This window comes from Pezoporus wallicus, unplaced genomic scaffold (assembly GCF_028554395.1).
Source record: "Pezoporus wallicus isolate ANWC-B61680 ecotype Strahan unplaced genomic scaffold, APGP_CSIRO_Pwel_v1 scaffold_9020, whole genome shotgun sequence".
NCBI lineage: Eukaryota > Metazoa > Chordata > Aves > Psittaciformes > Psittacidae > Pezoporus > Pezoporus wallicus.
In genome coordinates this window covers 160,323-172,500 of record NW_026635912.1, presented here as the reverse complement: position 1 = coordinate 172,500, position 12,178 = coordinate 160,323, and the positions used below count along the sequence as shown (strand labels likewise).

The window sequence follows — 12,178 nt, the reverse complement described above, 5'->3', positions numbered from 1 at the left end:
GCCCCACGTGGCGAGGCCCATGGAGGACCCCGATCCCCCCTCGGGCTCAGCGCCCCTGCGGGGCTGATGCCGCTGCTTTGTGCGCCCGGGGGGCAGCGGGAGCGGCCGCCGCTGGACAGAGCAGGGGCGGGGCGAGGGGGGGGCCCGCGCTCGGTCCGCGGCGGCCCCGGCACAGCCCCGCGGTGCCCGCGCTTAACATGGCCGCCGCGCTCTGCCCTCAACCGAGATGGCGGCCGCGCGGCTCCCTGCGAGCTACGCAGGCGCGGGGGTTTGGAGGGGGCGCTCGGTTGCGTCATCAGTCTGCGCCGGCCGCGGCGGGAGCAGCGGCAGCGGAGGGGGTAAGGGGGCGCTGGGGGTCCGGACCGGGACCGGGTGCGGGCCTCGTGTGTGGGGCGGAGCCGCCCCCATGGCCGCGGGCGTCCCGCCAGCCTGGCCTCCATCGCGGGGACCCGTTGTGTCCGTGTGCGGCAGCCCCGGGCCCAGGCGGGGCCTCCCCTGCGCGCTGGCCCGGTACCGGCTGCTCGGTATTCCCGGTGCCTTCGGGGCTGCGGGCCTCGTCCCGGCGGCAGCTCCCGAAGGCAGGGCCCGCCCGGAGCCTCGCGGGCTCTGACTGCGGCTGGGAGGTGGCCCCAGGCTCTCTGTGCTCCCGCCGGGTCAGAGCCGCGGGCGCTGCCGGGCCGGGAACCGAAACCGAAAGGGAGGTCGCAGCCGTCTTGCAGCGGTGCCCCCGGCGCCGCCGCCGCTCGGGTCAGGGGTGGGTTTAGCCCGGCCGTTTGCTTCTAAAAGCAGGGAATCTGGTGAGTGGATGAGGCGGAGGTAGAGCAGACCCCGGTCTTCGGTGCTGCCTCTGCCTCGGGGCCAAAGGAGTTTCCAGAGGAAGGAGCTGGGAAAGGGATCCCCCCTCTCTGCACAGAGCCCCCCAAGCTCCGCATACAGAGCTGGTTCAGGGGCTGGGTGCTATTGGAGGCTGTTCGTGAGTTTGTTGATGAAACGTGAGTGGTCTCGGGGTGCGTTCGGTGGCGGTGGAAGCGCTGAGGTGGCGTCCATCGGGAAAACCATGCTTGTGAAGAGAGGTTCCTAAAAGAGGGCACTGCAAGCTGTTGCCCACCTGGTGCAGCTCTGTCCTGTGTGACAACAGGAGCTACTTCACCTTCTCTTGCCCCCACTGCTCTGATTGCAAAGTGAGGCTGGGATCCCTCTGCCCCTCAGGGCAGAGGAGTGAAGCTCCCTTGTGTTTGGGGGATGCATCATGACCAGACCAAGCACCCCTGATCGCCGGTGCAAGGGGATCAAAGAGGTGGTTTACAGCTGGGCCTGGGCTGAGCTTCGCTGTTGGCTCCTGTGCTGGGCAGGCGCTGAGGTGCTCTTTGGGTTTAAACGGGAAAGCTTTGCGAGGGGAAGCCGCTTTGGTGGCAGGAAGCTGTTCCAGGCGTGGGTCTGGAACATGGGCTCAGTTCCTGCGTTCCCCCCAGCAGGTGCCTGCTCTGGACGGAGGGCACAGAGCGAAGCAGAGCTCCCCTTGCCCTGGCGCAGCAGCCGCCGGGGCCGCACGCGGGTCCCAGCACTGCGCTATGAGCAGAGGCACTGCTCAAGGCAGAGGCTCGTGTGTGCCCTGGTCGAGGCAGAACTGGCCCAGCACTACCCAAGGTTTCCTCAACCGCCCTCGTACCCCAGGAAGGAACCAGGGAGCATTTCTGCAGCAGCAGCTCCTGACGGAGCAGGGCACTGAGCTCCGTTCCCTTCAGGGATCCTGGGATATCAGAGGCGTGCGAGCTGCAGCACCGGCTCCTGCGGAGAGATGGCAGCTCCGCTGGAGCAGAGCAGGGTGCGATCGGTCCTCCAGTGAGCATCCTTGGGCAAAGCCCTCCCCACAGCGTTGCCCTCCTCAGTACCACCATCAGAGCAACGCGGAGAGGGGCTCTGACAGCATCAGGCTCAATTTCCAGAGGCTCTCTCTTGCTGGCCAAGACTGTGAACGGGAAATCCTGACTCTTTTCAGGCAGCTCGGGGAGGGAGAGACTCGCACAGTTCATGAGCTGGCGCGGAAGCTTCGAGTTCAGAAGAAAGAGGTCAACCGTGTTCTGTATAAACTCTTCAGAGAAGGCAAGTTGCGCAAGGGAGGGGAGACGCCACCTCTGTGGATCATCAGCAGCCCCAGCGCAGGGAGGGAGAGGAGCCCCACTGAGCACAGCAGTGGTCGCCCAGCTTCAGCTGGAGAGAGCAGAGGAGAGAAGAGCACAGCTGCTTCAGGAGACGCTGACCCCACGATGGCTGAGACCAAGGACAAGATTTGTAACTACTTGTTCAGCGTGGCAGAAAGCACAGCACTCAACCTGGCCAAAAACATCGGCTTCTCGAGGGCCAAGGATGTCAACGCCTTCCTCAGCGCCCTGGAGAAGCTGGGGGATGTCCACAAGCAGAACACGACCCCCCCGAGGTGGTCCCTGACAGACAGGAAGCGCGAGCGGATGCAGATGAGGCTGAAGGCCAGTGCAGTGATGCAGAAGGCAGAGCCCAAACCTGAGCTGGGGTTTCCACCTTCCTCTGTTCCTCCTGGCCCCCAGGAGGTGACAGCAGCTTCCCCAGCAGTGAGCATGGCAGGAGGAGAAGGGGCAGAGAACGGACAGCAGCCTTTGGGGCATGCTGAGCACAGTGAGGGCAGTGACACGGAAGCAGCTGTGCCTGAGGACACAAAGCCCCAGTTCTCCAGTTTGAGTCACTATGATAACTCTGAGAATGGGAAGTGGGCCACGGATGATATCCCAGATAACCTGAACTCCATCAACAAGCAGCCTGAGGAGGCAGAAGCCATCATGAGTTCCCCAGCTTCCCCCAGTTACACCGCCCAGTTTGAAGCTGCTTTACCTTGTACACCCGTGGAGAAGCTGCTGGCTTGTCAGGAGAAGAACCCAGTGAGTGGCCTTACTGAGTATTCCCAGTACACCTATCAGCACTGTGAGTTTGCCATGCTGGAGCAGAGTGGACCCTCTCATGAGCCACGGTGAGAACATTCCCTCCCTTTCCTGAGCTGTCTTCTTGCTTAAAATGCTCTTCCACTAACTTCAGCCCCTCACCTTTGTATCCAAGCCCCTGCTCCTTAATGCTTGTTTCACAAGGATTAGCCTAGATTCCTTGCAGCAGCTTAAAAAAAACAGGCCAACCTCCCCAAAAACCAAGGCTAAAATGTAGTCCTGGTTAGTCCAGTTTTGACAGCCCTGCCCCTCATTCTGAGCAGTGAAAGTGGGATTCATCTCTTCAGGTCACATCTAATTGGATCACTTGGTTTTCATTTGGATTGCATAGGGGGAAACTGGTATTTCTGAGCTACCTCTCTGGATGCTCCCCCCCTGAAATTGGTAGAAAGGGAACCCGGAACAAAGTGCTTGGGTGCAGCTCTCTTGGCTTGGATGAGGTGAAGCCACTCTGGCTGTTTCTGGGGTCAGAGTGGCCTCTGAGCAGAGCACGTAGCATGACACAGGTCAGCCCCTGGAGCCCTGCTTCCCCATGTGAAACCTTGGCTGTTCCTGAGCACTGCTGAGCTGGTAAAAAGCTCTGGATGTGCCACATGGGAGCATGTCAATGGATCCGCTAGACAGGAAAATTGGCCTCATTTCTAAAGATGAAGTCCCGTTTTTGTTGGGAAGGAGGGAGCTGAACGGCTTCAACCCCATAACCCCTCTCCACGTATAGTTTGACCCTTGGAAGCAGGTTTCCTCTGTGTTGGGCTGGAGGGCAGGAGTGAAGCCGCCTGTGTTAGACTCCACAGGGAACAGAGAGGGAACAGCAAAGGCAAGAGGTTTATGTGAGGCAGCACCTCCCTGAGATGCTGGGAATGCACTGGATAGGCAGGGATGCTGCCAGAGGAATGAGTGATCCTGCATGACCAGGTACAGATGGAACAGCACAGGCTGCTTTTAAGCTTTCTTCATCTCTGTGCAGGAGATGCAACTGCTCTGCATAGAGCCGTGATGTGTTCCTGGGGCTTGGGAACAAGGCAATGCAGTCTGTTCTTTCAGAGCAAGAGCTGGAGCTGCTCCTCTGTCCTAAGCAGCTCTGGAAGTGCCATGGAATGAGGCAGAGCTGTTGGGACACTCTTGGTATTTGTGTGTTCTGCATGTGGCAGTGTGGGTTTGCTCTCCCAGCCAGGAGTAGCTGTTCCTTCTCACCTGAGTCCCAAGAGCAGCTGTGCTTGCTCTGAGAAGATACCTCTGCCTCTGAATTTACTTCTTTGGGGTTCTCTTTCCAAGGTTTAAGTTCCAGGCAGTGATCAATGGGCGTCGCTTCCCACCAGCAGAAGCAGGGAGCAAGAAACTGGCTAAGCAGGAGGCAGCAGCCAATGCTATGAAGGTCCTGATGAGTGAAGCAGAGAATGGAAGACAGGGGGGAATTAAATGTGAAGAGCCCTTTCCCTCTGAGAGCTCCGAACCTCTGGTGAGTCTTGTCTGCTTTCCTTGGGAGGCTGCTCAAGCTGTGGTTAGGCTGCAACTGGTTTCCTCCCCTCTTCTTGCTGTAGCCTTTGCCTCTGGAGCCAGAGCCCTCACCTGCAGCAGCTCCCCTCAGCCTGCTCCCTGGGAAGCATCCCATCAGCATATTGATGGAGTATGGCCAGAAATCGGGGAACACGATTGAATTCCAGCTGCTCTCTCAGGAAGGGCCACCTCACGATCCCAGGTATGGCAGATGGGTGTCAGCTTTGGGGACATGTCTTTCATATCCTTCCTCTTCAGCACACTCCCCATGTTCCCGGCCTCATCACTGACCTGCCTGAATGCTGCTCCGATCCCAGGGATTTGGGCATGGCTCCTCCAAACATCTGCCTCCAGAAAGAGACCAAACCTGCCAGCCTTTCTCAGAGAAAGAATGTTGTTTCATCTGCCAGAGCAGGAACAGGTTCCAGGCCTGTACCCTACCTGGTACTGCTCTCCTGGGCATGTTTAGGGCCATTATGGTAGATGTCAATTGGAGATAATGCAAAAGGACTTAACTTGAACGGAGAGAATTGGATATTAACCAGATGGAGACACCTCTGCTTATATCCTTCTCATATGCTATAATGTCCTGTCAGGTTCAGCTACTGTGTGAAAATGGGTGACCAAATTTTCCCTGCTGTGGTAGGAAACAGCAAGAAGGGAGCAAAGCAAATGGCAGCAGAAGTTGCTGTGAAGATTCTTTCTGGAGAGTCTGTCCCCCATGTCTTGCCTGAACAGGTATGAAGAGCTTCTTTAGAAGAGCCAAGTGGTTTGGATCGGGTCCCCCCTTCCTTTATTTCATCTTCCCCTGGGTTTCACCCCCCAAGGCCACGTGCTGGCTCTAGCAGAGGTTTGTTGCTGCTCTTGGCCTGTGGTGGTTCCAGCTGCTCAGTATTTGACAGCCTTCTCCTAACTCTGCTCTAGCCTGCGGTGAAGCCCCAAGGTGACCAGCCCATGCACAGCTCTGCACCATGGATTCCCGCTCCAGATGAATCCAAGGTGGCAAAAACAAAGGGTGTTGGGGAGCTCATCAAATACCTTAATGTCAACCCTGTCAGTGGTCTGCTGGAATACGCCCGCTCCAATGGCTTCGCTGCAGAGTTCAAGCTCATTGACCAGTCAGGACCTCCCCATGACCCCAAGTAAGTCACTGCAGCTGCCCAGGAGGAGGTTTTGCACTGTTCCTTTGGTCCAGGCAGAATTCCTGGTGCAGTTTGAGCTGGCGCCAGGCTGAGCTGCTGCCTCTGGGTGCATGAGCTGCTTCCACTCCCCTCTCCGCTTAAAAGCCAGCCTGAAACCTGGGGGTTTCTTGCTTTGTCAGAGCTCTGCTGCTCTCGTTACAGGTTTGTGTATCAGGCAAAGGTTGGAGGCCGCTGGTTCCCAGCTGTAACTGCTCACAGCAAAAAGCAGGGCAAGCAGGAGGCAGCGGATGCAGCCCTCAGAGTCCTCATTGGCGAGACTGAGAAGATTGAGTGCATGGAAGGGATGAACATCCCTGAGGTAAATCCTCTCCCTCCAAAGCTAGGGCTGCTTTTGTATCCCTGCTTGTCCTGTGCTTTCAGTCTAGCAGAAAAATGCCTCCAAAATCAACTGTGAGGCCTTTGTTCTCAGAAGGTGCCTTCCCTGAAGTGGGTTAGGCTTTTCCTCAGGGCACAGACGTGCTCCTCCCTCCTGCTGGCCTCTGCTTTAGGGCTGAATTATCATCAGCTTCTTCCACAAGCTCCTGAAACGTGTTCCTTTGGTGGAAGAGAAGCAGCTCCTCTTGAATTCTGTGACTTCCCCCCCCTCTCTTTCCAGATTCCTTTGTTCTGCATTAAAATCTGTGTCAGCTCAAAACCTCAGGAGTAGGGAAGAGCAAAGCTCTGGCTATGTTGGGAATGGCTGTTCTAAACCTGTGCTGCTTTAGATCCGGGTTGTGTGAGCTCTTCAGAGCCATGTGCCAGGCTGCACAGCTGAGCACGGCAGCTGTGCCTCTAAAATAGAGAAGCCATCAGGGAGGATTTGTCACTCAGCAGTGCCAGAGGAGGCAAGAGCTTGGCTGCAATGGGAGGGACTCTGCAGCCTCCTCACGGCGGGGACAGAAGGAATTCCTTCAAAGCCAGTACCAGATTTCCTTGGCTGAGGCTCTGGGAACAGACAAGATAGGTCTTGTTCCTTTGTGCTGGGGGTTTCCCCTGGCAGTCTCAGGAGGCCATTCCTCAGACCTTGTCACTCGCTGCCAGGAGGACAGCTTGCTGCTGGCGCTCAGTGATGGTGCTCAAAGCAGGGCTCCAAGTGTTGGACAAGGCTTTCCCAGAAATAGAATCATAGAATGGGTTGGAAAGGACCTTAAATCTCATCCAGTTTCAACCCCCTGCCATGGGCAGGGACCCCTTCCACTGGAGCAGGTTGCTTCAAGCCCCTGTGTTCAACCTGGCCTTGAACACTGACAGGGATGGGGCAGCCACAGCATCTCCATTCAACCCATTCCAGTTCGCCACTGCCCTCACAGGGAAGAACTTCTGCCTTATCTCCAACCTAAATCTCCCCTATTTCAGTTTGAACTCATCACTCCTGTCCTATCACTACAGTTACAGCCCCTGATCATCCTCGTAGCTCCCCTCTATACCTAAAAGAACTCCACCCACCCCTGGACATTCTACTGTCCATGCACTCAACCGCAGTTGCGCTGCCTGTAGCTCCTGTTTTCTGTATTCCTACTGCTCCACGTTAGTAACTTCTTGAGCTGTTCTATTCCATGAGCTCTTAGCAACCCTGCTCTTGTGCCCCTGTTCCAGCTCCCTGTGAGTGGCAGCACCCTTCATGATCAGCTGGCTATGCTGAGCCACCAGCGCTTCAACACCCTCACTGCGCGCATCCAGCACAGCCTGCTCGGGAGGAAGATCCTGGCTGCCATCATCATGCGGAAAGGGAACAAGGGCCTGGGAGTGGTGGTCAGCATCGGGACAGGTAGGGACAGGTTCTTCCAGCATAAGCTGAGCTCTCACTTCCCTGCTAGGTTCCCTGTCTGGGAATGGCTGTTGCTGAAGGCTTCCTCAGGGAGAGCAGAAAACGTTCGCAGGGCTCACGTGGTGGCGCAAGTGCTGTGGGCACAGTGAGAACAATGCGGGGGTGCCTGCAGCTCTGCTGCTCTTCATCCCTGCTCCAGCTGCTGCTCTGTGCATCAGAGCACAGGCTCCTCATGCTGTACAACTCCTCTCTGTTGCATTAACCTCAGCTCCCTTCCTAGTGAGCTGCCACACGTCCACCCAGAGTGGTGGGCTGGAAACCACTTGGTAAGGGCCACTGCCCCTAAACCTTGGGCAGTTTGTCTCCGTTGTCCCTAAAGTAGTATCTTTGTCCCTTTGTTTTCCTCACTGCTTGGATCAGGATAATGATTTCATAGGCAGGGGATGCTGCTGCTGCTCAGGAGCCCAAAGAAGTAAAACCTGAAGCAACTTGAATGCCTCCCTCTTCCTGCGAAGCTGGTGTTGACTTTGCCCCTTGCCTGATTCTGGACTGTGTTTCAGGTAACCGGTGTGTGAAGGGCGAGGAGCTGAGCCTGAAGGGGGAGACAGTGAACGACTGCCACGCAGAAATCATCTCTCGAAGAGGCTTTGTGAGGTGAGAGAAGGGGAAAGCTGCAGGAGAAGCACCCGCCAGGAGGTGCTGACCCATCATAGAGGGATGGAGCTGTGTTGGGAGAGGCTGGGATCCTCAAGCACTACTGTTTATCCATGTGGTGCTAAATAGAGGGAAGTTACTTCTGATAAGAAGGGGCCGTGCCTGAATGGTGCCCAAATTAGCACCAAACTGGAGAGTTGCCAAGAGTCCAAGGGCTGCATCTGATGTACCTAAAATAAAGCAGCTTGCAGAGGCTGCTTGGCTGGCGCACGACGCGCTGCTTCAGTGTGAGCCCAGCTCTGCCTGAGCCAAGGTGCCTGGGAGTCTGCAGGCCAGGTCCTCCTCTGGCCTCCCTGGCTCTGCGTGCCAAAGGCTGCAGGAGAACATTCCAAATGTGTTTGTGTGGATAAAAGAAATCCCTTTTCATCGCTTGGGAAGGGGTTTCCCAACTAAACTGCAGTACTGCTCTCTTTTCTAAACAATTCCATATGGCACTTCTTAAACTCAGGGGAGCTGGAGTTGGACCTGCCTTAGCAATGTCTGCTCTCCCCGTTATGACAAGCAAACCCAGCTGCTTTCCTAAAGCCTTTGCCGCCTGCTACCACGCTCTGCGTTCCTCAGCACTGGAAGGTGTTGAGAGCAGGTCCCTGGGAAGGTGGGAAGTCGGAGGATGCCATTCTCACTTCCTGTCTGTCTCAGCTTTTCATCTTGACAGTCGTGGCTGCTGTGGCACAGCAGAGCCCACACATCCAAGAGTGAGCTCCCTCTCTCCTTGCAAAGCAAGGCCCTGCCCAGGCTCTGCTGTAGCCGCTGGGAAGCTGCAGTTTTTCCTTAGTCCTTGATGCTGCATTGGAAACCTCAAGGTTTTTGCCTGTCCCTGGACAGCAGCAGCCACAAAAGGCCCTGTCATTGTAAAGAGATCATGGGCTGTGTTAATAATATCTCCTGTGCTGAGCTGCCCTCAGGGCTGTTTACTGCTAGTGCAGACGTGGTGCTGACTAAAGGTGCTGGGTTAACAACCTTGAAGCCTTCTTCACTCTTAGCTCAGACGCATGCAGTCAGCAGCCAGGCAGGCTCTTTCCCCTCTCCTGCCAGTGCTCATTGTCTGGTGTGGCCTCTGCATATCAGGAAAGCTGCTTCTTTTTGCACTTTTTCTGTAGCAGCAGAAACTTTCTTGACTTCCAGGTATTCTTGGCCACAGGTCCAGGTTTTTGCTCTCCCATGCAGCAGGATCAGGCAGCTTGGTGCAACAGAGGCAGAGTTTGGGATCCTCCTGTCCTGGGCACAGGCAGTGGTGGGACTGAAGCATTCCTTGTCTGAGGGAGCAGAGCAGCCTCCTGATGTGAACTTGTTCCTCTCAGGTTTCTCTATAGTGAGCTGATGAAGTACAACCCCTCTGATCCTTCCTCTGCAGAAGAGAGCATTTTTGAGCCAGCAGGAGGGAAGAGGCTCAAGGTCAAGTGCGGTGTTACCTTCCACCTGTACATCAGGTTTGTGTGGGGCTGTGCAGGGCACCGCTCTCAGTGGCACTGGCTCCCCCCTGGCCCTGGCTGTTCTCTGAGGGTCGGTACTAACTTGGGGAGCATTTGTTTTCTAGCACAGCACCTTGTGGAGATGGGGCTCTCTTTGATAAGTCCTGCAGTGATCAGGCAAGCGTCGTGGGGCAGGCTCAGCATCAGCCCCTCTTTGAGAACCCCAAACAGGGCAAGTTGCGGACCAAGGTGGAGAATGGTGAGTGCATTCACTCCCCTCATTTGAGATGGCTCCAGGTCCTCTTCCTGGAGCTCCAAAGCTTCCTTACCCCTCACTTTGTGGTGCTGTTGTGAGATTTGAAGCACTCAGGAGTCAAAGGAGGTGGGGGAAAGGGGTGGGAGCATTAGAGAGAGTCCCTGCTCCTTCCCATCTCAGGCACTTAGCCTGCCACACTAGCGAGAGCTGATGTTTGCTGCTAAGCTTGGATGTCTCTGCCTTCCCTTTCAAGCACTAATTCATTCTGCTGCAGCAACGTTAAAACTGACTCCTCTGGCCTCAGTACATGGGTTCCCTTTTTCCAATGGGATATTCTAAGCACATTCCTTGGAGCTGGGGACAGAGTGACTCCGGAGGTCACCCTGGGCCTGCGCACGCAGGAGAGATTCTGGTGAGGTTGCTGCTGGACTTTGGGTTATTGGGTTATTGACTCTTCCTCTCTTGCGCAGGGGAAGGGACCATTCCTGTGGAGTCCAGTGACATTGTGCCCACATGGGATGGGATTCAGCATGGGGAGCGCTTACGCACCATGTCCTGCAGTGACAAGATCCTACGCTGGAATGTGCTGGGCTTGCAGGGGGCTTTGCTGTCACACTTCCTGGAACCAGTTTATCTCAGCTCTGTTACACTTGGTAGGAGACCCACCATCCTTCCTGGCCTGGGCTGGGTGTGCTGCCCTGCCCCATAGAGCTGGGTTGCAGCAACAAGGAACTTCCCTTCCCCAAGAGATGAGAAAGCTTCATTGTGGAGGCTGGAGGAGTAAGGGGCTGAAACGTCGTTCTTGGCAGAGCTGTGCTGTTTGCAAGTGGAAAAGGGAGTTTTTGCCTTGTCTGCTGTGGGTGGAGTGGGTTTTTCTCCAAGGTTCTTTGTTTTCACAGGCACATGTGATCTGGGAGGGTGAGACAGAAACTGCCTGTTTGTGTCTTGGGTGAAAAATATTGCAGGCTTGAAACCTTCCTCTTACACATCCAGGGGACATGTCCCTGAGCCACGTGGCTCTGAGCTTTCTGGAGCTCCTGAGCAGCTCTGTGGCTCTTGGGGCTTTGCCTGTGCTGGCCCTGCTTCCTCATGCCTGTGTGTCTGTCCCTCCACAGGTTACTTGTACAGTCAAGGTCACTTAACACGTGCGATCTGCTGCCGCGTGGCCAGAGATGGGAGCGTGCTGCAAGGCAAGCTCCAGGCTCCGTATCACATCAACCATCCGGAGGTACTGTGGCCTTGGCACTTCTTCATCTCTCCATCCCCACGTCCATCTCTGCTCCTGGGGCCTCCCTGAGCGGGTCTCCTTCAGCAGCTCTCCAGGGAGGCTCTGGGGGTTGATGTCTTGAAACCTGCTCCCTTTGTCATGGCAATCACTTGCTCTGGGGGAAAAGGAGACTGGGGTCCCCTGTTCCCAGCAAGCTGGTGCAGCAGGATTGGTGCTGAGGCCCCTTCTTGCCTGTGGTGCAGGTTGGGCGGGTGAGTGTATATGACTCCACACGGCAGACGGGCAAGACGAAGGAGTCCTCAGTGAACTGGTGCCTGGCTGATGAGAGTGAAGTCGAAGTCCTGGATGGCACCAAAGGGAAAGTCGATGGGTAAGAGGGAGCTGTTCCTGATGCTGCTCTTCAGGTGGGGGAAAGGGGCAGCTCTGAAGCTGTGGGTGCACCCCGTGCTGGTACCAGCACCTTCTGGGTGGGGAGGGCTGGAAGCAGCAGAGCCCTGCTGAGACAGGACACCTTGCAGCAGCTCATGGAGGGCTTTACCCCAAGCTCCCTGCTCCTCTTTGCTCTTCCGAGGGGCACATCCTTCATTGCTGCCTTTGTCTTCCTTCTCAGCCCCAAGCTGGAGGTGTCTCGCGTGTCCAAGAGGGAAGTGTTCGCCCTGTTCCAGCAGTTGTGTGCCAAGACCAACCGCAGGGACCTGCAATGCCTTTCGGTGTACTCAGATGCTAAGGAGGCAGCCAGGGCGTACCAGGAGGCCAAGCAGAGCTTCTTCAGCACACTGGAGGAGCTAGGCTACGGCAGCTGGATCCGCAAGCCCCAGGAGGAAGACAACTTCTCTTTCCCTGGGGCATAAAGAGCTGCCCTCTCAGGGCAGGGTGTGTGTGTGTGTGGAGGGACTGCAGTGCACACAGGCACGTGCGTGGCTGTCAGCATCCTTCCACCACCTTTCTGAGGTGGAAGCAGGAGTGTGCAGCAGGTTCCCCTGTGGGCCTGGCTGCCTCCTCCCTTGTACCTGAGCCCCTGCCCTTTCTCTTTTTAACACATGCATGGGAGTTACTGCCTTTTTTTAAGCCAGGGCAGGTTTGGTCCCTGTTTGCTTTTATGGTTCCATTTCCTCTTGACTTTTGTATTAGAAGAAGGCACAAGAAGCCA

General features: G+C 56.2%; 1 protein-coding gene across 1 annotated transcript; it reads left to right on the top strand.

Moving 5' to 3' along the window:
- The first annotated feature begins 278 nt into the window (after positions 1 to 278).
- Positions 279 to 11,898, top strand: ADAR (adenosine deaminase RNA specific). Its single transcript, XM_057398650.1, has 15 exons — positions 279 to 338; positions 1,476 to 3,001; positions 4,248 to 4,431; positions 4,514 to 4,671; positions 5,066 to 5,207; positions 5,394 to 5,611; positions 5,813 to 5,969; positions 7,247 to 7,418; positions 7,979 to 8,072; positions 9,434 to 9,562; positions 9,670 to 9,803; positions 10,271 to 10,453; positions 10,916 to 11,028; positions 11,271 to 11,398; positions 11,639 to 11,898. The coding sequence occupies exons 2-15, from the start codon at positions 1,572 to 1,574 to the stop codon at positions 11,877 to 11,879; spliced, it is 3,483 nt and encodes a 1,160-aa protein (XP_057254633.1). The 5' UTR covers positions 279 to 338; positions 1,476 to 1,571; the 3' UTR covers positions 11,880 to 11,898.
- Positions 11,899 to 12,178: the final 280 nt, after the last annotated feature.